Raw genomic sequence first — 26,004 nt, 5'->3', positions numbered from 1 at the left:
TTTTAAGCAAATTCAGTCTATTTTTTGAACATCTTAGTTGCATTGTATATTATTTACACTAAATAAGTCCTCATGCTATAGGAATTTAATAAGGAGATAGTCATGTCTGCAATAGACATACAGTTGAGATAAGTTTTATTTGATCCCAAAGTTGCAGCTTTACTCTTGCTTTGTTATCTGAGATGAAGAAATGATTCCTCTTATTTTATTTGAAACCTGGTGTGAAATTATAAGGTTGAATTAAAATGTATGGCATGACTATTTCAATGAAGACACTTTCTGCTGCTAGTAGTAGAGAAAACCCAATCAATTTGGCTTTGATTTGTTTTTTACTTATTTTACATAGCAGATGGGCCCCAGGTAGGGCACCTCCAGAGCTGATCAATGTAGCTGTCCAATAGCTAAATATATCCATCACCTCCAAAAATTTCCCTGTGTTCCCCACCTTTATTGTCATAAGAATCCTTTCCATGAGACTTATCATCTTAACAAATTTTTAATTACACAAGAGGCAACTTAATTTTTCCCAGAGTGTGATATTAGGTTTCATAAAATGAAATCTATATTTGGTCTTTTTCCCCATTCCTGGCACAGTTCTCCTAAAACGCTTGGAATTTCCAAAGTGATGAGAGCCACAAAGGTGTCTCGTTATATTAATGAGGTGACAGTTGGACCCCACTTAGGGGTGGGGGCTGGTTGTGGGGAGAACCAACCCTGTGATCAGACCCACTCCCTGACCTCTGGGAAAGAGAAAGTACTTGGAGGTTGAAACAACAGCCAATGGCAACTCAGGGGACCCCAGACACAGCAGAAGAGCCCCCATCTCAGAGCCTCAGGTGGCAACACCAGCAACACGGGCAGCAGCAAAGCACCAATGACTCCAGAGGCACAAGAAGTGACAGTGAGAGCACCTTGCAACACCTCTGACAGAAGAACTCAAATATAACCAGAGGCAGCTCAGGGAAGAGAAACCAAAACCGTGTGCTCTAGTGCCACCTACTGGAAAACAAAAGAAAAGCCTCTAACTTCTAAACCCACGATTCATCAGAATAGAAGTGTGCTCGCTACTTCAAATGTGCTGGCAGAGGACAACTCATCAAGCACCATGAAGAACCACAGCAATAGTGTACCACAAAAGTAAATAATTCTCCAGAAAACAATCATAAGGTCATGAGGTATGGTGCTCTAACTGACAGAGAATTCAAAACAACTGTCAGGAAGAAACTCAACGAGCAACGAAACTCACAAAGGCAGAACAGAACGAATAATTTCCCAAAGAGATTGAAACCCTAAAAAAAAAAAAAAAAAAAAAAAAAAAAAAAAAAAGAACCAAATAGAAATTCTGGAGCTAAAGAACTAATAAACGAGATGAAGACTTCTTGAGAAAGCACTGGAAATAGAGCAGACCGTATGGAAGAGAGAATTTGTGAGCTCAAAGATAGAAATGTAGAAATGATACTAGTAGAAGAGAAAGATCTTTTTATTTATTTTTTTAACATCTTGATTGGAGTATAATTCCTTTACAATGGTGTGTTAGTTTCTGCTTTATAACAAAGTGAATCAGCTATACATATACATACATCCCCATATCTCCTCCCTCTTGCGTCTCCCTCCCACCCTCCCTATTCCACCCCTCTAGGTGGTCACAAAGCATCAAGCTGATCTCCCTGTTGCTATGTGGCTGCTTCCCACTAGCTATCTATAAAAATATGGAATGCTTCACGAATTTGCGTGTCATCCTTGCGCAGGGGCCATGCTAATCTCTCTCTTTATGGTTCCAATTTTAGTATATGTACTGGCAAAGCAAGCACTGAAATCTTTTTAGAATGCGGAAATTCTGTGAGAGCCATTTGACTCTTTCAGGAAGGGCAACATTAGGGTGATGGGTATCTCAGAAGAAGAGAGCGAGAAGGGATGAGAGAAGTTTATTTAAAGAAATAATGGCTGCGGGGCTTCCCTGGTGGCGCAGTGGTTAAGAATCCACCTGCCAATGCAGGGGACACAGGTTCGAGCCCTGGTCCGGGAAGATCCCACATGCCGCGGAGTAACTAAGCCCGTGAGCCACAACTACTGAGCCTGCGCTCTAGAGCCCACGAGTTACTACTGAAGCCCCTGTGCCTACAGCCCATGCTCCACAACAGGAGAAGCCACCGCAATAAGAAGCCCACTCACCACAAGGAAGAGTAGCCCCCACTCGCCTCAACTAGAGAAAGCCCGCACGCAGCAACGAAGACCCAACGCAGCCAAAAAAAAAGAATAAATAAAATAAATAATTTCTTTTAAAATATAATAAAAAAGAAAGAATGGCTGAGAACTTACCAACCAGGGGAAGGAACTGAATCTACAAGTCAATGAAGCAAATAGAGCCCCTCATTAACTCAATGCAAAAAGACCATCTCCAAGACACATTATATTAAAATTGTCAAAAGTCAATGACAGGGACTTCCCTGGTGGTCCAGTGGTTAGGACTTCGTGCTTCCACTGCAGGGGGCTCGGGTTCAATCCCTGGTCAGGGAACTAAGATTCCACATGTTGCACAGCACAGCCAAAAAAAGAAAAAAAAAAAAAAAGTCAATGACAGAGAATTTTTTAAAGGCATCCAGGGAAAAAAGGATAGTAACCTGCAAAGGAACCCCCATTAGTTTATCAGCAGAGTTCTTAGCAGAAATTCTACAGGTCAAGAGGGAGTGGAATGACATTCTCAAAATACTGAAAGATAACTGTTAGCCAAGAATACTCTATCCAACAAGGTTGTCATTCAGAGATGAAGGAGAAATAAAGACTTTCTCAGACAAACGAAAGCTGAGAGAGCTCATCAACATATACCTTCCTTACAAAAGATGTAAGAAGGAGCTCTTCTACCAGAAATAAAAATGTAACTGAACCCAGGTTCAGTTGCTCGCCATTCTTAAGCCAATAATTTGAGAGGCAAGTGTCAGTAGGAAGGAAACGTGCTTTAATCAGAAAAGCCAGAAATCTGGGGAGAAGGTGGACTTGTTTCCCAAACCAACTCCAAAGATTCTGCTCAGCCATGACAGTTTTTAAAGGGAAAAATGGAAGGAAAGAATCTCAGTGAAACACCAAGGCAGGAGGCTGGGTTCTGCATCATTCTCCATTGAGTGCAGACTGGCTGACTCTCTCTTCAGATGTTATCTTGCCTGCGTGATCTACTGCAGGATTGCTTGGGGCGGGGGGGGGGGGGGGGGGGGGGGGGGTGTTGAGCTGCTGGGGGTAGAGAGCTAGTCATTTTTTAACTGCTTTTTATCTAGGAAAAGAATCAACAGGTTAGACAAGGCATGGTGTGCATTCAGGAGAGCATAAGTCGGGAGTTAGTTTCAATTGCCTAGTGATCTCATTCCTATAATTAGATTCTTTTAAGGTTAGAGAGGAACAGAAATGGGCAAATAGGAAAGGGGCAAAAGAGCTGCTTTCAAAAAGGTAAAAAGTACACACAACTTTGAGTAAGGTGATACACAGACAGAATCAGAAAATTGCAGCTCTGTATCAGAATAGGTTTTCAAACATTTATTGTAGCATAAAGGTAAAAGGGGGGCGAGGCATAAAAATAACTATAGCTACTTCAATTTGAGAACAAACACAACATAAGGGATAATTTGAGACAACAAAAACATAAAAAGGGAAGAGGAAAAATACAGAAGTCATATAGGTAAATGAAAATAAGATGCTATCAGCAGAATAAAAGACTATTTTATATATGAGATGTTTTATACAAATCTCATGGTAACAACAAAACATAAACCTAGAGCAGAGACATGAAACATTAAAAAAGAGGAAACTGAGAAAAACGTCCTTTAACACCACCAAACTAAAATGGCAGACAGAAACACAAGGAAAAAAGAAGCAATAGAGACATAAAACAACCAGAAAACAAAAGATAGAACGGCAGTACCATGTCCTCATCTATCAATATTCGCCCTAAATGTAAATAGATTGAATTAACGAATCAAAAGACACCACTGTAACCACTACTCTGTTCTCTGTATCTAAGCATTTATTTTTGTTTGATATGTCTTGTTTATTTTGTTTTTATTTACTTGTTTTTGCAGTCCACGTATCAGTAAAATCATACAGATTTCTCTATCTGATTTATTTTACTTAGGGTCATACACTCAAGGTCCATCCATGTGGTTGCGAATGGCAAGACTTCATCTTTTTTTATGGCTGATAGTATTCCATTGTATGTGTGTGCGTGTGTGTATACATATATATATATGTATGTATATATATATACCACATCTTTTTTTTTATCCGTTCATCTGTTGGTGGGCACTTAGGTTGTTTCCATATCTTGGCTATTGCAAATAATGCTGTGATAAACATGGGGACGCATATATCTTTTCGAGTTAGAGTTTTCATAGTCTTTGGATAAATACCCAGAAGTGGGAGGAGGGTGAAATTGGTAAAGGGGATAAACTCTATGAAGATGAATGGAAACTAAATCTGGCAGTGAGCATGCTCTAGTGTGTACAAAAATAGAAATATAAGGTTGTAACATAAAACTTATATAGTGTTATAAACCAATGTTACCTCAATAAAAAAATAAAAGAAAAAAACTATAATTCACTGAAAGCATTAAATTTTACATGTACAAAGAGTGAATTTGTGGTAAGTAAATTATACCTCAAGAAGCCTGTTAAAATAATCTTTCTTAAAAGAAAGAGTCTTCCTAAGCAAGATAGAAAGTGTAGAAGACATAAAGAAAAATATGTATTTGAATAAAAATTTTAAATTTATTTGCATGGATTAAATAAATTTTAAAGAAATATATAAAGCTCAGAAAACTTTGCAACACACAAGGCTGACAATGGGCTAACTTTCTTATCATGTAAAATTGCCAACAAATCAACAAATAAATGAACAAAAATAAACAACAGAAAAGTGGGCAAAGATACAGACTATTTACAGAATCAAATACACCAAAAGCCAATAAACATAAAATATTTACTCAAACACACCAATAATCAGAAACAAATTCAAATAGCAATGTGATGAAATATTTCTCCCCCAAATTGGCAAATATAATAGTCTGGGTTTTTTAAATAAAGGATTTACAAGAGTCTGTGGGAGTAGATTCTCTCGTATATTATTAGTAGCATCATGAATGAGTGGGAGCTTGGTGGTATCTATTAAAATATTAAAGTGCAAATGTTACATGATTGACACAACAATAAAATCCACATCCATATATCTGCAATGTTCTGTGCCTCTACAAAATGTATCTGCTGAAACCTAGTCCCTAATGTGATGGTATTAAGACGTAGAGCTTTGGGGGGTGATTAAGTCCTGAAGGTGGATCCCTTATGAATGGGATTAGTGCCCTTATAAAGGGCCAAAAAGACCAGGGTCTTCCCTTCCACCATGTGAGGCCACAGTGAGATATTGACAGTCTGCAAACCTAGAAGAGGGTTTTCACCAGAACTCGACCTTGCTGGTATCCTGATCTCAGACTTCCCACCTCCAGAACTGTGAAATATAAATTTCTGCTGTTTATAAGCTACTCAGTTTATGGTATTTGGTTGTAGTATCCTGAATGGACTAAGACAATATCTATCTAAAAGAAACAATCCTACATGAGCTTAAAGAGACTTGTAATTGAATGTTTGTTGCACCAGGTTAGGAATAACAAAATTATTTCCAAATTCAAAAAGAAAAACTGACAACTTTGTCTTGATTATGAAAATTCTGTACATCAAAAAATTATAAAATATGTTAAATATTGGTGTATATCCCTTTGGGTAGTTGGATAATCCCAGACTTCCATCCTAGATAAAAACATTTTAAATAAATTCTCATACATGTGCCAAGATGACATATAAAAAAAGTAACTGAAGAGAAAAGAAACAGTCTTAATTTTAAGAGAGAGAATGGATGAATTGTGGTATAGCCGTGCAAAGGACTAATATACCAAGTTTTAAGTGAATGATGTAGGACTAGCAACCTGTCTAGCAAAAAAATCACAAACTACAAAAGACCCAGAATACCCAAAGCAACCCTGAGAAGGAAGAACAAAGCCAGAGGTATCGTACTTCCTGGTTTTAAACTATAGTAATAAAAACAGTATAGTACTGACATTAAAATGGACACATAGACCAGTGGAACAGAAAAGAGAGCCCAGAATTAAACCCTTCCATATATATTCAACTAATATTTGACAAGGGAGCCAAGAATATCCAATGGGGAAAGGATAGGGTCTTCAACAAATGGTGCTGTGTAAACTGGAGAAACACATGCCAAAAAAAAGTAGAAGAAAGGAAATAACGAAGATAAGAGAGGAAATAGAATGGACAATAGATGTATAATAAAGAAAATCACAAAGCTAGAGTTTTCTTTTTTTCTTCTTTTTTTTTTTTTTTGATAAACCACCTGCAAGACTGATAAGGAAGAAAAATCCAAATTACAAATTATTAACGTCTGTAACAAAAAGATGCAATTGCTACAGATTCTACAAACATTAAAAGATACTAACAGGATATAAAGAATTTTGTGCCGGTAGATTTGTCGTTTTGATAAAATTCTTTGAAAAACAATATTTCATGATCTATTTCTGTATAACAAATTACACCCAAACTTAGTGGCTTAAAACTACAGCCATTTAATGATTTTTCACAGTTCTGGGAGTTGACTGAGCTTAGAAGGTGGTATTCACAGAGGGTCTCTCATATGGTTGCAGGCAGATGGTAGCTGGGGCTGGGGTCCTCTGGAGGCTCAACTGGGACACAGAGATACTCTCTCCCTCAGCAATTCCAGGGCCTCTAACGTGGCCTATGTGGTCCCATCAGCAATGAAGGCAAACTTCTTTCCTGATGGCTCAGGACTTCCAATAGGAAAGTAAAAGCTGTAAGCCTTCTTTAGACGTACTCTCAGAATGGTCTAAGTCCAGGGCCAGCTACATCTCCATGAGATGAATGACAAATACTTTGTACCCTAATCAATCTACCCCACAAAATTTACCAAAGCTGACCCCGAAACTAGACAATCTGTATAGTCCTACAGATGATTTTTTAAAAATTGTTAAGTGTAATAAAATCATCCCTCAAAGGAAATTCAAGGCCCAAATAGTTTGCAAGGATATGACTACTTTTGAGAGGAGGGAGTGGGCTTTGATTGGCCTGCAGCAGGGAGACTTATGCAGCAGCAGGAAAAGTTCTATTTCTTGAACTGAGCATTGATTACAGGGGTTTTGCCTTAAGTCATGTATTGAATTATACATTTTATGTGGTAATCTCTATCACAGTTTTATTTTAAAGGAAAAAGTCTTTTAAAAAACAATGAAAAGGGAGCAGTGACTATCTGAACGTTTGTCTTCTGAAGATTGTGGGGCTGCCTTTGGAAGAGAGAAAGATGGAGATCACGACTTAGAGGGTTAGGGCTGGACCACAGAAAAGTAAAAAGTTTGGGATTGGAAGGAGCTAGGTCTTAGGGGAATTTCTGGTCCTTGGAAATGGGGACTATTATAGACAAGGAGGAGGAAGAAGGGCACAAAGATGAGAGATGCGTGATCTCAGAACACAAGACTCTAGAATCAGTTCAGGACTCCGCCAAGCTCTCATGGAAACGAGTCATCCAGAACATTGACCTCATGAATGTCCTTCACTTAATCCAGGGCCACTCAATCCCTCTTCAGGCTCCAGGGGGAGAAGCTTCTATTAGGACCTTAATGTGGCTGTGGACGAAGAACTTCTCTTGGGACCTGCAGGGACAGTGATAAAGTCCCGTGAGTCCCCCACCCTCCAGCACAGGGACTCAGCAGACAGCGCACCCAGCCAGAGTCACTTACATCTTATCCCAGTGATCCCTGAGAGGTATGATCAGCCCTCCCTGCCTTGCATCTTAGACGTTAGGAAAAGTGGGAAGCGGGGAAAGCCAGGGGGCAGGTGGCAGGGGTACTCCTCAGAGCTCATTACCTTTCCGAGCCCTGGTGTGGATGACGATCCCCACCAGAAGGAAGACTAGCCCAACCAGGAAGGCTGCAATTCCACTCAGCATCTTTCTCCAAGGATATTCAGACTGAGCTCCTATGGAAAACATGTATTAAAGTGAGCCAAAAGCTCCCAGTATTTGGTGTACCTTCCTGAAATCCCAGAACCTGTGCTGGACACCAATCCAATGCTATCTAGGGAAGGACTACATCTTGGAAGCCAAGGTTTGTACTCATGGAGTTTCTGTTAATGATTCTTATAATGCCCCCCTAAATGCCAAGACCAAAGCATTAGAGGACAGTAGTTCCCAAAGTTGGAAGTAAGTGACAAGGTGATTACACCTCCATATTTCTTGGAAGATCCAAGGATAGCCATGTTTTTTCCCACCCCAACCCAAAGACCCCAATTTCTATGACTCCCTCAGATCAGAGGGAAGAAGAACTAGTGTTGAAGCCAAGATGAACACAGAGGTAACACAGGTCTTGAGTCAGATTGAGCCGAGTTTTGTCCAGAAAGTATAAGCTGATTCTCACTCCACTCCACAGAAACAGGGCTCAGCAGGCTGGGATGATCAACAAGGCAGGTGTAGACCTCTCCAAGTTCAGGAGTCATTGCCAGCATCACCATTGTCTGAAAGGTCCAGTCTCCATTCCTAATGAGGCCAGTGGACATGACCCCCTCTCTCTGTTCCTGCCCATTCCGGAACCACGTGATCTTGATGTCCCCTGGATAGAAACCTGTCACAGAGCAAAGCAGCAGATTGTGGTGCTGCAAGGCTGGGATCCTCTCTGGATACACTGTCACCTCTGGTTGCACTAGCGGGGGAGAGAAGACATGAGACATGGTGAAGGAAATCCACAAAGCCAACACAGGAGTTTCATTAAAGGTTATCTCAGCCCCATATTTCTTTCCCAAATCACCCAAGTAGAAACTGGAAATGTGGGAAAATCTCACCCCCAAAGACTCAAACACTGGATATGTTAGTGTTGCAAGGAGGATTTAGGCTTTATCACATGCCCACAATTGCCCCTTGTATTTGGGAAGACACTAGCCCTTAAAGTCCCTGAGAACTGGGGGTCTGGGACCCAAGACCACCATGAACTGACCCCTGAGGATAGTGAGTGAGTCACAATTGAGGATAGAATGTATACAGACTCCCCTGCTCCTGACCCATCTATCCTGAAGCAGGAAACTGCCCAGTACAAGGAAGAAGAGCCACAGCCAGGCTCACACGGGGGAGATTCCTGAATCCCTGCAGTCCCCACCTTACACCTCACCTTTTCTCCCCACAGTGAAGGGTGCACCCAGCTTGTAGTTGTGTCTGCAGAGCGCATCCACAGAGGCTCTACTCCTTGCCAGTATATCGGGCCGATTGTTCCACAGCTCAGCGTCAGGCTGGCCCAGCTCCGTCAAGGCCACAAACATCCCCAAGTTGCTGTCAAAACGTGCATACTCCTCCAGGTTAAAGATGAATCTGACCACAAACTGCACATTTTCTGTCCCATTGGTGAAGTAACAGTCAGCCTTTGCCTGAATCACAAAATCTTCTAGAAAACCAAAAAAAAGACTATGAACCAGCCCCAATTAGGAAACCCATACCTGGTTTATTATGCCAGACCACATTGATTGGAGAAGAGGCCTTTGACCTCAGTAAATCGGCCAAAGTAGCCTCTGCTCCCCTGGGCCCCACCCTGGTTCCTCTTAGCAAAGAGACATCCATTCTTCTTTGAAAGAAGCCTGAGGTCCAGCCTACCAGGCCAGCCAAACAGGAGACCTGTAACCCAAAGAAGCAAGTCAGAATGTGTCCAGAGACATAAACTTTCATTCAACAAATATTCATTCCTTTGACCAATATTTATAGACTGTTTGCATTTTGCCAGACACTGTGCTAAGTTTCTCCAAGCCAAGCTTTCAGAAGCCCAAGAATTCCCAGCCCTGTATGGAATAGTTCAATAGTATTCTTGCCGTTAGTAGGTTAATTCTACATATTCCTTCTGGAGTAAAGTGAAAGGAGGATGGAGGTGGGGTAAAGAAATGCAGAGTAGGTTCATAGTAGGTGTGAAATAAACTACCCTTCTGCTTTCCACTCACTATGGGTTTTCTCAAGAATTTTCTTCTGTGGACTTCCCTGGTGGTCCAGTGGTTAAGACTCTGTGCTTCCACTGCAGGAGGCACAGGTTCAATCCCTGATTGGGGAACTAAGATTCCAGGTGGCACAGCCAAAAAAAAATTTTTTTTTAATGAATTTTCTTCTGGACATTTTCCTTTGCACGATTACTCAGAGACCTCATCCCCTCTGTTGGCTCTAGTAAGGTAATGACCTCATTACCTCTATCTATGTTGGGTAAAATAGTATTAACTCATGACTTGAAGATGCCTTTTATCATCATCATCATCATCATTGGCCTTGTATGCACAGTTCTAGTGGTTGTAATAATATGGTGAATATAGGGTTAACTTAAACCTTTTCTGGAAACTTTTATATTAAACACTTCCACTGAAGAATGAATTAAAAAATCCAAATCCTTCAATATCCTGTGATAAACCATAATGGAAAAGAATATGAAAAAGGATGTATAACTGAGTCACTTTGCTGTACAGCAGTAATGAACACAACATTGTGATTCAACCATACTTCAATACAAAATAAATTTTAGGGACTTCCCTGGTGACATAGTGGTTAAGAATCTCTCTGCCAATGCAGGGGACATGGGTTTGAGCCCTGTTCCAGGAAGATCCCACATGCCACGGAGCAACTAAGCCTGTGCGCCACAACTACTGAGCCTGCACTCTAGATCCCAAGAGCCATAACTACTGAGCCCGTGTGCTACAACTACTGAAGCCCGCACGCCTAGAGCCTGTGCTCCGCAGCAGGAGAAGCCACCACAATGAGAAGTCCGCGCGCTGCAACTAGAAAAATCCCGTGTGCAGCAACAAAGACCCAACACAGACCAAAATAAATAAATATTTTTAAAAATAAATTTTAAATAAATAAGTAAAAATGCAAATCCATTCTCCATTATGATTTTCCACTTTCAAAGTACCTTATTAGTATTGATAGTGATTAGTTTGAAATCTATACTGACTTTCATACAATGTAACTCTTTTCTAATTGGCATGTTCTCCAAAACAATTTAATTTCCCAAAGCTATTTAATCAGTCTTCATAGGTAAGAAAAAGTATGATTGTGTATTGTGGTCTGGATGTTTGTGTTCCCTCCATTCACATGTTGAAACCCCAACCCCCAAGGGTAATGGTATTAGTCGGCAGTGTTGGGGGAGGTACTTAGGTCAGGAGCATGGATTCTTGATGAAAGGGATTAGTGTCCCTAGAAAAGAGGTTCCAGAGAGCTCCCTAGCCCCTTCCACCATGTGATGGCACAGAGAGAAGGTGCCCGCTCTGAACCAGAAAGAAAGCCTTTCCCAGAACACAACCATGCTGCAGCCTTGATCTCGGACTTCCCAGCCTCCAGAACTTTGAGAAATAAATTTCTGTTGTTTATAAGCAATGCGATCTGTGGCATTTGTCATAGCAACCCAAACAAACTAAGGTGGTGATAGTTGTCTTAGATTTGAAGATCTGGACAATTTTAAGAGACAAACTGGTAAATGGACCTGGATTGGTCTCAATTCACTTAAGTTCTAGTTCATTTTACATAGAAACAGACACTTCCCCTCCCTGATCTGCTTCCCTATCAATAAAGACAGGTTTGGATTCACGAACACCAGCACCGAGGTAGAGCTCAAAAGCATTGTGTTAGGTAAGAAAAGAAACAGAATGTGATTCATCGCACAATGACATTCATTAAAATTTAAAAATACAGGAGGGAGCGGAGTCAAGATGGCGGACTAGGAGGATGTGGAGATCGTGTCTCCCCACAACTAGGGCACCTACCAGAGGCTTATGGGGGACCTTGACACCCAAGGGGATAGAAGGAACCCCCAAGTGACTGGGGAGGACATGGGGGAGAGCGAGGGGGAAAGAGAAGTGGAGGTTGGAGGGAACCAGTGCCCCTGAGGGGTGGCTGGGGGAGGGGAGGGGTTCCTGTGCCTGGAGGGACCCTTGGAGTTTCAGAGGACTCGGGGGAACGTGGATAGCATTTCTCCTGCCCACTCGGGCCCTGAGTCCTCCACCATCCGGGGACCCCTCCTGCCATGTGGGTCCTAAGGGTGTGGGAGAGAGGGGGTAGGGGAAGAAGAGTAAATGTGAATGGGGAGCCTGCTAAGGTCTCAGGCCTGATCATCCCTACTCTGAGGCCAGAGGCACATCAGGGCCCCTCCAACAGCACTGAACCTAATTCCCACCCCCCACCCCAAGGGCTTAAGCATAAGGCCCCGCCCCCACCTAAACGATGCCCATGCCTAAGCCCCACCCCACATAGCCAAGGCCTTTTCCGGCCTTTTTTTTCCTATATTTTTGCTACTGTGATTCTGTTTTACCTTCTGGTTGTTGTTTCATTTATATTTTATTTTTTCTAACATATCTATTAGTTTTCTAATCTTTTATTATTGTTTACTCTTTGTTACTTTCTGCCCTTTTTTATTTTTTTGCCACCCTGTGCAGCTTGCAGGATCTTGGTTCCCAGGCCAGGGGTCAGGGGTCAGCTCCTATGGTGGGAGCACTGAGTCCAAATCGCTGGATGAACAGACAGCCTCAGACCCCAGGGAATATTAATCAGAGTGAGGTCTCCCAGAGGTCCTCATCTCAGCACCAAGACCCAGCTCTACCCAACAGCCTACAAACTCCAGGGCTGGAAGCCTCAGGCCAAACCACCAATAAGACAGGAACACAGTCCCACCCATCCAAAAAAAAAAAAAAATGAGACAATAAAAAAATATCTTACAGATGAAGGAGCAAGATAAAAACCGACAAGACCAACTAAATGAAGAAGAAATAGGCAACCTACCTGAAAAAGAATTCAGAGTAATGATAGTAAAGATGATTCAGAATCTTGGAAATAGAATTCAGGCATGGATCGAGAAAATACAAGAAATGTTTAACAAAGACCCAGAAGAACTAAAGAATCAACAAAGATGAACAACACAGTAACTGCAATAGAAGGAATCAATAACACAAAAACTGAGGCAGAAGAACAAATACGTGAGCTTGAAGATAGAATGGTGGAAATAACTGCCAAGGAGCATAATAAAGGAAAAAGAATGAAGAGAATTGAAAACAGTCTCAGAGACCTCTAGGACAACATGAAATACACCAACATTCGAATTATAAAAGTCTCGGAAGGGGCTTCCCTGGTGGCGTAGTGGTTGGGGGTCCGCCTGCCGATGTGGGGGACGTGGGTTCGTGCCCCAGTCCGGGGGGATCCCGCGTGCCGCGGAGCGGTTGGGCCCATGGGCCATGGCCACTGGGCCTGCACATCCGGGGCCTGTGCTCCGCGGCGGGGGAGGCTGCAGCAGTGAGAGGCCCGCGTACCGCAAAAAAAAAAAAAAAAAAAGTCTCAGAAGAAAACAAAAAGAAAGGGTCTGAGAAAATATTTGAAGAGATTATAGTCAAAAACTTCCCTAACACGGGAAAGGAAATAGCCACCCAAGTTCAGAAAACACAGAGAGTCCCATACAGGAGAAACCCTAGGAGAAACACACCAAGACACATATTAATCAAACTAACAAAAATTAAATAAAAAGAAAAAATTTTAAAGCAGCAAGGGAAAACAAAAAATAACATACGGGGAATCCCCATAAGGTTATCAGCTGATTTTTCATCAGAAAGTCTGCAGGCCAGAAGGAAGTGGCAGGACATATTTAAAGTGATGAAAGGGAAATACCTACAACAAAGATCACTCTACCCAGCAAGGATCTCATTCAGATTCGATGGAGAAGTCAAAAGCTTTTCAGACAAGCAAAAGCTAAGAGAATTCAACACCACCAAACCAGCTTTACAACAAATGCTAAAGGAACTTCTCGAGGCGGAAAACACGAGAGAAGAAAAAGACCCACAAAAACAAACCCAAGACAATTAAGAAAATTGCAGTAGGAACATACATATTGATAATTACCTTGAATGTAAATGGATTAAATGCCCTAACCAAAAGACTCAGACTGACTGAATGGATACTAAAACAAGATCCATATATGTGCTGTCTACAAGAGACCCACTTCAGATCTAGGGACACATACAGACTGAAAGTGAGGGGATGGAAAAGGATATCCCATGCAAATGGAAATCAAAAGAAAGCTGGAGTAGCAATACTCATATCAGATAAAATAGACTTTAAAATAAAGACTGTTACAAGAGATAATGAAGGACACTACATAATGACCAAGGGATCAATCCAAGAAGAAGATATAACAATTATAAATATTTATGATTTAAATAAAATAAATATGATTTAAATATCCTCCCAACATAGGAGCACCTCAATACATAAGGCAAATGCTAACAGCCATAAAAGAGGAAGTCAACAGGAACACAGTAATAGTGGGGGACTTTAACACCCCACTTACACCAATGGACAGATCATCCAGACAGGAAATAAATAAGGAAACACAAGCTTTAAATGACATAATAGACCAGATAGATTTGACTGATACTTATAGGACATTCCACCTAAAGCAGCAGAATACACTTTCTTCTCAGATTCACGTGGAACATTCTCCAGGGTAGGTCATATCTTGGGTCACAAGTCAAGCCTCAAAAATTTAAGAAAACTGAAATCGTATCAAGCATCTTTTCCGACCACAACACTATGAGATTAGAAATCAATTACAGGAAAAAAAAACTGTAAAAAACACAAATAGATGGAGACTAAATAGTGCACTACTAAATAACCAAGAGATCACTGCAGAAATCACAGAGGAAATTAAAAAATACATAGAAAGGGCTTCCCTGGTGGCGCAGTGGTTGAGAGTCCACCTGCCGATGCAGGGGACACGGGTTCATGCCCCGGTCCGGGAAGATCCCACATGCCGTGGAGCGGCTGGGCCCGTGAGCAATGGCCGCTGAGCCTGCGTGTCCCGAGCCTGTGCTCCGCAGCGGGAGAGGCCACAACAGTGAGAGGCCCGCGTACCGAAAAAAAAAAAATACATAGAAATAAATGGCAACGAAAACACGACGACCCAAAACCTATGGGACACAGCAAAAGGCTTCCTAAGAGAAAAGTTTATAGCAATTCAATCTCACCTCAAGAAACAAGAAAAACCTCAAATGAAAAATCTAACCTTACACCTAAAGCAACTAGAGACAGAAGAACAAAGAAAACCCAAGTCAGTAGAAGGAAAGAAATCATAAAGATCAGAGCAGAAATAAATGAAATAGAAACGAAGAAAACAATAGCAATGTCAATAAAACTAAAAGTTGGTTCTTTGAGAAGATAAACAAAATTGATACACCTTTAGCCAGACTCATCAAGAAAAAAGAAGGAGAGGATGCAAATCAATAAAATTAGAAATGAAAAAGGAGAATTACAACTGACACCACAGAAATTCAAAGGATTATAAGAGACTACTACAAACAACTATATGCCAATAAAATGGACAACCTGGAAGAAATGGACAAATTCTTAGAAAGGTACAATTTTCTAAGACTGAACCAGGAAGAATTAGAAAATATAAACAGACCTATCACAAGTAATGAAATTAAAACTGTGATTAAAAGTCTTCCAATAAACAAAAGTCCAGGACGAGTTGGCTTCATAGGCGAATTCTATCAAACATTTAGAGAAGAGCTGACACCTATACTTCTCAAACTCTTCCAAAAGATTTCAGAGGGAGGAACACTCCTAAATTCGTTCTATGAGGCCACCATCACCCTGATACCAAAACCAGACAAAGATATCACACACACAAAAAGAAACTTACAGACCAATATCTCTGATGAACATAGTCACAAAAATCGTCAACAAAATACTAGCGAACAGAATCCAACAACACATTAAAAGGATCATACACCATGATCAAGTGGGATTTGTCCCAGGAATGCAAGGATTCTTCAATATACACCAATCAATAAACGTGATACACCATATTAACAAATTAAGGAATAAAAACCATATTATCAGGCTTCCCTGGATGCTCAGTGGTTAAGAATCCACCTGCCAATGCAGGAGACATGGGTTCGAGCCCTGGTCCAGGAAGATCCCACATGCTGCAGAGTAACTAAGCCCGTGATCCACAACTACAGAGCCTGCATGCCACAACTACTGAAGCCTGTGTGCCTAGAGCCCGTGCTCTGCAACAAGAGAAGCCACCACAATGAGAAGCCCACACACCGCAATGAAGAGTAGCCCCCACTCACCACAACTAGAGAAAGCCTGCATGCAGCAACAAAGACCCAATGCAGCCAAAAATAAACAAACAAACAAATAAATAAATAAACCATATGATCATCTCAGTAGATGCAGAAAAATCTTTTGACAAAATTTAACACACATTTATGATAAAAAAAAAAAAAATTCTCCAGAAAATGGGCATAGAGGGAACCTACCTCAACATATTGGGTGGGCCAAAAGGTTTGTGTGGTTTTTTCTGTAATATGGCTCTAGTAGAACTTAGTTGTCTTTAAATTCATTCAAAAGAACTTTGTTAGATTGTATACGACAGCTGTCATATCGGCATACATTTTTTAAAAATTATCAAAATTGGTGAATATTTGTGTAGCCATTTTAATATTGAAGATGGAAGAAAAAAGCAACATTTTCAACATATTAGGCTTTACTATTTCAAGAAAGGTAAAAACGCAACTGAAACGCACAAAAAAGATTTGTGCAATGTATGGAGAAGGTGCTGTGACTGATCAAACGTGTCAAAAGTGGTTCACGAAGTTTTGTACTGGAGATTTCTCGCTGGACAATGCTCCACTGTCGGGTAGACCAGTTGAAGTTGATAGCGATCAAATTAAAACAGTAATTGAGAACAGTCAGCGTTATACCATGCAGGAGACAGCCGACATACTCAAAATATCCAAATCAAGCACTGAAAATCATTTGCACCAGCTTGGTTATGTTAATGGCTTTGATGTTTGGGTTCTCTGTAAGTTAAGCAGAAAAAACGTTCTTGGCCATATTTCCGCATGTGATTCTCTACTGAAACATAATGAAAGAGTTCCATTTTTAAAACAAATTGTGATTGGCGAAGAAAAGTGGTTACTATACAATAATGTGGAAAGGAAGAGATCGTGGGGCAAGCGAAATGAACATCCAACAACCACACCAAAGGCCGGTCTTCATCCAAAGAAGGTGATGCTGTGTATATGGTGGGATTGGAAGGGAGTCCTCTATTATGAGCTCCTTGCAGAAAACCAAACGATTAATTCCAACAAGTACTGCTCCCAATTAGACCAACTGAAAGCAGCACTCGATGAAAAGCTTCCAGAATTATCAACAGAAAATGCATAATCTTCCATCAGGATAATGCAGGACCTCATGTTTCTTTGATGACCAGGCAGAAACTGTTACAGCTTCACTGGGAAGTTCTGATTCATCTGCTGTATTGACCAGATATTGCACCTTTGGATTTCCATGTATTTTGGTTTTCACAATATTCTCTTAATGGAAAAAAATTCAATTCCCTGGAAGACCATACAAGGCACCCGAAACAGCTCTTTGCTCAAAAATATAAAAAGTTTTGGGAAGATGGAATTATGAATTTGCCTGAAAACTGGCAGAAGGTAGTGTAAAACAAATGGTGAATAAGTTGTTCAATAAAGTTCTTGGTGAAAATGAAAAATGTGCCTTTTATTTTTACTTAAAAAATGAAAGGCACTTTTTGGCTCACTGAATAATAAAGGCCATATATGACAAACCCACGGCAAACATCATTCTCAATGGTGAAAAACTGAAAGCCTTTCCACTAAGATCAGAAACCAGACAAGGATGTCCACTCTCACCACTATTATTCAACATAGTTTTGGAAGTCCTAACCATGGCAATCAGAGAAGAAAAAGAAATTAAAGGAATACAAAATGGAAAAGAAGTAAAACTGTCACTGTTTGCAGATGACATGATACTATACATAGAAAATCCTAAAGTTGCCACCAGAAAACTACTAGGGCTAATCAATGAATTTGGTAAAGTTGCAGGATACAAAATTAATGCACACAAATCTCTTGCATTCCTATTCATTAACAATGAAAAATCAGAAAGAGAAATTAAGGAAACAAACTCATTTACCATCGCAACACAAAGAATAAAATACATAGGGATAAACCTATCTAAGGAGGCAAGAGACCTGTACTCAGAATACTATAAAACACTGATGAAAGAAATCAAACATGACACAAACAGATGGAGAGATATGCCATGTTCTTGGATGGGAAGAATCAATATTGTGAAAATGACCATACTACCCAAAGCGATCTACAGATTCAATGCAATCCCTATCAAATTACCAATGGCATTTTTCACAGAATTAGAACAAAAGATTTTACAATTTGTATGGAAAACAAAAGACCCTGAATAGCCAAAGCAATCTTGAGAAAGAAAAGCGGAGCTGGAGGAATCAGGCTCTCCAACTTCAAACTATACTACAAAGCTACATTAATTAAGACAGTATCGTATTGGCACAAAAACAGAAATATAGATCAGTGGAACAGGATAGAAAGCCCAGAGATTAAACCCACGCACCTATGGTCACCTAAACTATGGCAAAGGAGGTAAGAACATACAGTGGAGGAAAGACAATCTCTTCAATAAGTGGTGCTGGGAAAACAGGACAGCTACATGTAAAAGAATGAAATTAGAACACTCCCTAACACCATATCCAAAAATACACTCCAAATGGACTAAAGACCTAAATGTAAGACTGGACACTAGAAAACTCTTAGAGGAAAACATAGGAAAAACACTCTTTGACATAAACCACAGCAAGATCTTTTCTGACTCCACCTCCTAGAGTAAGGAAAATAAAAACAAATGGGACCTGATAAAACTTAAAAGCTTTTGCAGAGCAAAGGAAACCATAAACAAGATGAAAAGACAATCTTCAGAATGGGAGAAAATATTTGCAAACAAAGCAACAGACGAAGGATTAATCTCCAAAATACACAAACATCTCATGCAACTCAATATCAAAAAAAGCAAACAACCCAATCAAAAATGGCAGAAGACCTAAATAGATATTTCACCAAAGTAGACATTTCACCAAAGTAGACATACAGATGGCCGAGAGGCACATGAAAGGCTGATCAATATCACTAATTATTGGAGAAATGCATATCAAAACTACAATGAGGTATCACCTCACACCTGTCAGAATGGCCATCATCAAAAAATCTACAAACAATAAATGCTGAAGAGGGTGTGGAGAAAAGGAACCTCCTTGCACTGCTGGTGGGAATGTAAATTGATACAGCCTCTATGGAGAACAGGATGGAGGTTCCTTAAAAAACTAAAACTAGAACTACCATATGACCAAGCAATCCCACTACTGGGCATATACCCTGAGAAAACCATAATTCAAAAGGACACGTGTACCCCAATGTTCATTGCAGCACTATTTACAATAGCCAGGACATGGAAACAACCTAAGTGTCCATCGACAGATGAATGGATAAAGAAGATGTGGTACGTATATACAATGGAATATTACTCAGCCATGAAAAGGAACGAAATTGGATCATTTGCAGAGATGTAGATGGACCTAGAGTTTGTCATACAGAGTGAAGTAAGCCAGAAAGAGAAAAATAAATATCATATTAACACATGTACATGGAATCTAGAAAAATGGTACAGATGAACCTATTTGCAGGGCAGGAGTAGAGATGCAGACGTAGAGAACAGATATGTGGAAAGGGAGGCGAAGGAGAGGGTGGGACGAATTGGGAGATTAGGAATAACATATATACACAACCATGTGTAAAATAGATAGCTAGTGGGAACATGCTATAACACACAAGAAGATCAGCTCAGTGCTCTGTGATGACCTAGATGGGTGGGATCGGGGGTGGGAGGGAGGCCTAAGAGGAAGGGGATATATGTATACATATAGCTGACTCATTTCATTGTACAGGAGAAACTATCACAATATTGTAAAGCAGTTACACTCCAATAAAAAAATATTTTTTAAAATACACACAGGAAAACAATGCTACATCTTCCTAAAAGCCACCCTCATACTTAAAGACATACCAGACACATTAGAATGGAAGGGAGGGAGTGAGAATGGAGACAAGGGAAGAGAGGAGAGCGTCCTTGTTCTGATCAGTGATTACAAGGTGCTGTGAAGTCACTGGGGAAGATTAACTCCATTCTGTGCACTTGAGAACAATATAAAAGGACATTCAAATGGGTTAATAATGTAAGTTGATCAGGAAAGATCTCCCTGAAGAAATGGCATTTCAGTTGAGACTTGAAGGATAATTGTTACTGATCTCGAGCAGTAGATTTTCCTTCATTTCTACGTTCAGAGGAACTACTGGACTGAGTGTCAGGACAGCAGCATCCTTCCTGGGTCAGCCAGACTCATCTCGAACTCAGCTAATTTCAAACAATGCTCTAACCTCCAAATCTCTATTTTGTCTTACATTCTAAATAAAAATATTTTAAAAGTTAGTTTTCAGTCAGATCTGTGTCAGAGTTTAGATCTTACTGATTGTGCATGTGTTGTTGTTGTTCAATGGATATCATAAGCTCAGAGAGGTTTCTGTTCTCCAAGAATAATGATCTCCTCACACCCAGCCTCCACACCCCTAGGTTTGTTCCTCTTTTGTGTTTAATGAGACTTTGACGTTCAAAGGAGTTCTGTTTTTTAGCATGTTATATCCTGTTTTCTTCTGATAAATATGTTTTCAGAATGTAATATCACTTCATGTTTGCATAGCTTAACTCCTCAGCTAGAAATATAACAGCAGTAAATACATGTACCTGGTAACACGAGGACAGGCATTCAATTTCTAATACATTCTAATACATCTAATACATGTATACCCTCCCTATAACCCCAGTTAATAATAAAAATTTACAGAAGATTATTCAAATACCTGAGTTTTTTTTTAATACTTGTACAGAGGAGTACATAGGACAATGAGTGCATTAAAATGTAATCCAAAGTAGCCATATGATTGACTGATACCATGTATACTGTATCTTTCTCTGATTTAATAAAAAGTACATTTACATCTGAAAAAAAAAGGTGGGGGATTTCCCTGGTGGCGCAGTGGTTAAGAATCTGCCTGCCAGTGCAGGGGACATGGGTTTGAGCCATGTCCTAATACAATTTCTAATACATTCAATTTCTCTCATTTCTCAAGATCGCTTCCTACAATCTGACCATATTATAGGGGCTTAAAAATGTCAAATGAAGCAACCTTCGTTTCCAAGTTCTTTTATTCACATATACCTCAATTGGATACATATGGAAACAGTCACAATCATCAAACTCCTGGCTGAAGGATAGCAGCTATTCTCAGACTGCCTCCATTTATTACAGCTCTCCAGACTGACATTAATACCATAAGGACCCTAAGCAAGCAATGTTTCCCTTTTTCCTGCCTCCGGACTCCTTGAATCCGTGGCTGTGGGACAGGAAGACCCTTTTCCTGCCGGTCCATTGCATGTGGTAAAGAGGGAAGGAATAATTTCCTGTCAAAGGGAAGAAGACTCTCTTTGAACCTAGAAGCCCCTTCCGGTGTGGACTGGAGCCTGGACCTGTAGGGAAAGGCCTTCCTCCCCCACGCCAGTTTTTGCATGTACACATGAAAGAAATCACTGTGTCCTTACCTGGAGCATCTCTGCCTTGAGTCATGGAGGAATCCAGCCTGACTACCGTCACTAACAAAGCCACCACCCAGGGAACCCAGCTAGAACCCATTCTGGAAGAAAACAAGCGAGACAGAAAAATCGTCCACCTCTTCAGAATGGGGCTTGCCCACACACAACTCAGTCAAAAATATTCATGAAGAATAGAGATACCTTTCTGGCCTCCCCAGGATTGGAAACTCCTCACATGGATAACCAATCAAGACAGAGGGGCTTTGTGTCATTAGGTGCTGGGTAGAATACTTTCATAAAGTAGTTACCACTCAAGAACTGTTGACCTGCAGAATCACTGGCAGCAGTTTAGGTACATGGAAACCGGCTAGGAGAAAAAGGTCTTAGAAGAACTGGGCAGATTGTTTATCATGGATCTTACTATCCTCATATAGCACTGTCCCTGGCCTGCTGTGACTAATAGATCTCCATGCCGATGGGGTCGTTCACATTGCCTACAGAGAGTGTGTAAATAAAGAAGATAGTAGACAGCATTTGGAAGCATGGACCTTATGAAGAGTTAGGGAAAGGATTATCAGAGAAGAAATTGAAGAGACTGAGAATTACCTGAAGAGGATTTCCTGTAAACCAAGACAGGGGGAAGAAAAAAAAAAAAAAAAAAAACATGGAGAGAGGATTCTCAAAAGAATAAAATGCTGCAAGAAATGGCTAAAAGGATAAAAGAAAAGAAAGCATTATTGCGTTTTATAAGTAATGGGGCACCAAAAACCTTCAATGGAACAGAGTGTTAAAGGTAGAAGCAATATTTCAAAAAGGTAAAGAGTGAATTAAAATGAAAAAATGAAGGCAGCAGATGTAAGCAGTCCTTCAAGAATTTTGGAAGTGAAAACAAGGGAAAAGATGAGACTCTCTCTTGAGAGAAAAGCAACACTAAGGAAAAATAGCTTTTAAGCTAGAAAAGATCTTCCTAAGTTTCTGAGTCAAGTGAAAGTCAACTGTACTTAGGATAAATTGAAGATAAAAAGGAGAAGAAAAGAGAAATTACTCTCCAAATGTTGATTGGAATCCAAATAATTGTCACACATGGCAATAAAAAGAGAAAGACTTTTTCAGATACATGAATGAAATAGGAAGGTTTGGGGTGATAGAGGGGAATGAGGAAGTTCCAGTTGTGTGGCTTCAATAAACTCAGTTTAGAACAAGGCAAGATCTTCTGCTAAAAAGAAACTGGAAAAAAAAAATTGATAACTAAGGAGAGCAAGACTCCTTTTTTGCCAAAGTGGTCTGTAAGTGCATTATCATTTAATTAGCATCATGCTCTATGGCCCAATATTGTGGACAGTGCAAGATGAAACAGACATGTTTCTTGTCCTCAAGAAATGTAAAACCTGGGTGGAGTGACAGGGAAACAATCCACTGTAATGTCAGGAAGAATCAAATCAACATTGTAATGCTTGAGCACACAAGAAGAGAAAATTCTAACCATCTAAGAAAGAGTTCATGATGAAATTGATAAAGTTGATATTTGATACATGTGGCCAGGAGAGAATTTTATAATTCCACATATGTGCATGTGGACAAAAGAGAGGAAATAAACAGTTAAACAAAAAGGGTACCTGGAATTCCTTAAAAATTACTGATTAGCCAAAATAAATGTGTATATATATTTTATACACACACACACACACACACACACACACACACACTACTTCATAGAATGAGAAGATACAATAGAATTTTTTTCTCCTTCATTTCCCTAAAGGAACACATGCTTTGATGGATGCGTAATATGGGATTATTATGGTAATTGACCAGGTGAGCCTGGAATACTTGAATTATGCCTTGCCAAATATGCTGAGATGCCCTCAGGACAGTTCTACCCATAAATGTAATAGCAAATTGTAAATCAAAGGCTTTATTAGCTGGTCAAATCCCTGATACTCTAATAGAGAGTTTTATGCTAAGCTTCTGTGAAGCATAAGACCCCAAGCAAGGTCTCATGTTCCCACTTTTACTGCTAGCCAGCTGTAAATCCTGAAGGATTAGAACTTCCAAGCATATGAAGTGTGGGAAGAAGAAAGATGACAGGGGGAGTCAAGATGGCAGAGTAGGAGGACACAGAGTTCACGTCTCCTCACAACTAGGCCACCTACCAGGCACTGGTGGGGGACCTTGGACACCTAAGGGGATAGGAGGAACCCCCGCATGACTGGGTAGGACTCGGGAGGGAGGGAGGGGAGGAGGAGAAGTGGAGGTGGGACAGGACCGGCACCCCTGAGGGGTGAATGGGGGAGGGAAGGGGTTCCCACATTCAGAGGGGCCCACTTACAGCAAGAGAATTAGCAGAGATGGGGTAGACTTTTGGGGGATTGGAGGATGGGAAAGGAACGGATCCAGCATTTCCCCCCATGTAGTTGGGCCCCAAGGAGCCTGCTGGAGTCCCAGGCCTGAACCTCCACCCTCCGAGACCACCTCCAGGCACACTGAGCCTAAGCCCTGCCCCTGCCACCCCTCACAAGACTTGCATGGGTCCTGAGCATAAGCCCCGCCCCTGCCTAAGCCCCTCCCCACTCCCCCAGCCAAGGACTTTTCTGGACCCTCTTTCTTTTTTTTTTTTTTGCTGCTGTGGTTTTGTTTTGCCTTGTTGTTGTTTCATTTATTTTTTTTCCTAATGTATTTTTTACTCTTCTAATTTAATTTTATTTTTTATTCTTTGTTATTCTGCTTTTTTTTTTTTTTGCTGTGCCACACAGCTTACGGATTCTTGGTTCCCAGGACGCCAGGGGTCAGGCCTGAGCTCCTGTGGTGGCAGCACCGAATCCAAATCGCTGGACTAACAGACAGCCTCAGACCCCAGGGAATATTAATCAGAGTGAGGTCTCCTGGAGGTCCTCATCTCGGCACCAAGACCCGGCTCTACCCAATGGCCTGCAAACTCCAGAGCTGGAAGCCAAAGGCCAAACAACCAGTAAGACAGGAACACAGCCCCACCCATCAAAAAAGTGAGATGACAAAAACATACGTTACAGATGAAGGAGGGAGGTAAAAACCTATAAGACCAAATAAATGAAGAGGAAATAGGCAACCTACCTGAAAAAGAATTCATCTTTACTGGTGATAGTAAAGATGATCCAAAATCTCAGAAATAGAATGGAGGTACAGATCAAGAAAATACAAGAAATGTTTAACAAGGACCTAGAAGAACTAAAGAACAAAGAAACAAAGATGAACAACACAATAACTGAGATGAAAGATACACTGGAAGGAATCAATAGCAGAATAACTGAGGCAGAAGAACGAGTAAGTGAGCTGGAAGATAGAATGGTGGAAGTAACTGCCAAAGAGCAGAATAAAGAAAAAAGAATGAAAAGAATTGAGGACAGTCTCAGAGACCTCTGGGGCAACACTAAACACACCAACATTCGAATCAAAAGGGCCCCAGAAGAAGAAGAGAAAGAGAAAGGGTCTGAGAAAATATTTGAAGAGATTATAGTCAAAAAGTTCCCTAACATGGGAAAGGAAACTACCACCCAAGTCCAGGAAGTGCAGAGAGTCCCATACAGGAGAAACCCTAGGAGAAACCCACCAAGACACATATTAATCAAGCTAACAAAAATTAAATAAAAAGAAAAAAAATTTAAAGCAGCAAGGGAAAACAAAAAATAACATACAGGGGAATCCCCATAAGGTTATCAGCTGATTTTTCATCAGAAAGTCTGCAGGCCAGAAGGGAGTGGCAGGACATATTTAAAGTGATGAAAGAGAAAACCTACAACAAAGGTCACTCTACCCAGCAAGGATCTCATTCAGGTTCAACGGAAAAATCAAAAGCTTTACAGATAAGCAAAAGCTAAGAGAATTCAGCACCACCAAACCAGCTTTACAACAAATGCTAAAGGAACTTCTCGAGGCGGAAAACACGAGAGAAGAAAAAGACCCACAAAAACAAACCCAAGACAATTAAGAAAATTGCAGTAGGAAAATACATATTGATAATTACCTTGAATGTAAATGGATTAAATGCCCCAACCAAGACTCAGACTGGCTGAATGGATACTAAAACAAGATCCATATATGTGCTGTCTACAAGAGACCCACTTCAGATCTAGGGACACATACAGACTGAAAGTGAGGGGATGGAAAAGGATATCCCATGCAAATGGAAATCAAAAGAAAGCTGGAGTAGCAATACTCATATCAGATAAAATAGACTTTAAAATAAAGACTGTTACAAGAGATAATGGGGCTTCCCTGGTGGCGCAGTGGCTGGGAGTCCGCCTGCCGATGCAGGGGACACAGGTTTGTGCCCCGGTCCGGAAGGATCCCACATGCCGTGTAGCGGCTGGGCCCGTGGGCCATGGCAGCTGAGCCTGCGTGTCTAGAGCCTGTGCTCTGCAATGGGAG

The 26,004-nt window shown here is 40.7% G+C and overlaps 1 protein-coding gene and 1 non-coding gene across 4 annotated transcripts; both read right to left on the bottom strand.

Moving 5' to 3' along the window:
* Positions 1 to 1,622: 1,622 nt before the first annotated feature.
* On the bottom strand, positions 1,623 to 21,764 carry LOC101336672 (HLA class II histocompatibility antigen, DO beta chain). Of its 3 annotated transcripts, XR_012334519.1 has the most exons (6): positions 21,610 to 21,764; positions 9,218 to 9,487; positions 8,474 to 8,755; positions 7,926 to 8,036; positions 7,598 to 7,711; positions 1,623 to 2,517 (listed from the first exon to the last, which is right to left on the bottom strand). XR_012334519.1 is itself a non-coding variant. In XM_019931428.3 (5 exons), exons 1-5 carry the CDS (start codon positions 21,698 to 21,700, stop codon positions 7,668 to 7,670), a joined length of 798 nt encoding a protein of 265 aa, XP_019786987.2. In that variant the 5' UTR covers positions 21,701 to 21,764; the 3' UTR covers positions 4,732 to 7,667. The 3 variants fall into 3 exon arrangements, 2 of the variants coding, with proteins under 2 accessions (XP_019786987.2, XP_019786988.2); XM_019931428.3 differs by lacking the exon at positions 1,623 to 2,517 and having other exon boundaries at positions 4,732 to 7,711; XM_019931429.3 differs by lacking the exon at positions 1,623 to 2,517 and having other exon boundaries at positions 4,732 to 7,711; positions 8,474 to 8,677; positions 21,610 to 21,736.
* On the bottom strand, positions 1,704 to 1,811 carry LOC117314053 (U6 spliceosomal RNA). Its single transcript, XR_004528736.1, has one exon. It is a non-coding gene; the product is annotated as a U6 spliceosomal RNA (small nuclear RNA).
* Positions 21,765 to 26,004: the final 4,240 nt, after the last annotated feature.

This window comes from Tursiops truncatus, chromosome 10 (genome assembly GCF_011762595.2).
Source record: "Tursiops truncatus isolate mTurTru1 chromosome 10, mTurTru1.mat.Y, whole genome shotgun sequence".
NCBI classification, from domain to species: domain Eukaryota; kingdom Metazoa; phylum Chordata; class Mammalia; order Artiodactyla; family Delphinidae; genus Tursiops; species Tursiops truncatus.
This window is presented reverse-complemented; position numbering and strand designations above follow the sequence as displayed.

Bases quoted from the DNA above. Each gene is read 5' to 3' on its own strand.
- LOC101336672 (XM_019931428.3), bottom strand. From the start codon at position 21,700: ATGGGTTCTAGCTGGGTTCCCTGGGTGGTGGCTTTGTTAGTGACGGTA. The intron at 8,756-9,217 runs GTGAGGTGTAAG...CTCCCCCGCTAG, and splicing joins CTTCACTGTGGGGAGAAAAG to TGCAACCAGAGGTGACAGTG. The intron at 7,712-7,925 runs GTAATGAGCTCT...CTGTCCCTGCAG, and splicing joins CCACACCAGGGCTCGGAAAG to GTCCCAAGAGAAGTTCTTCG.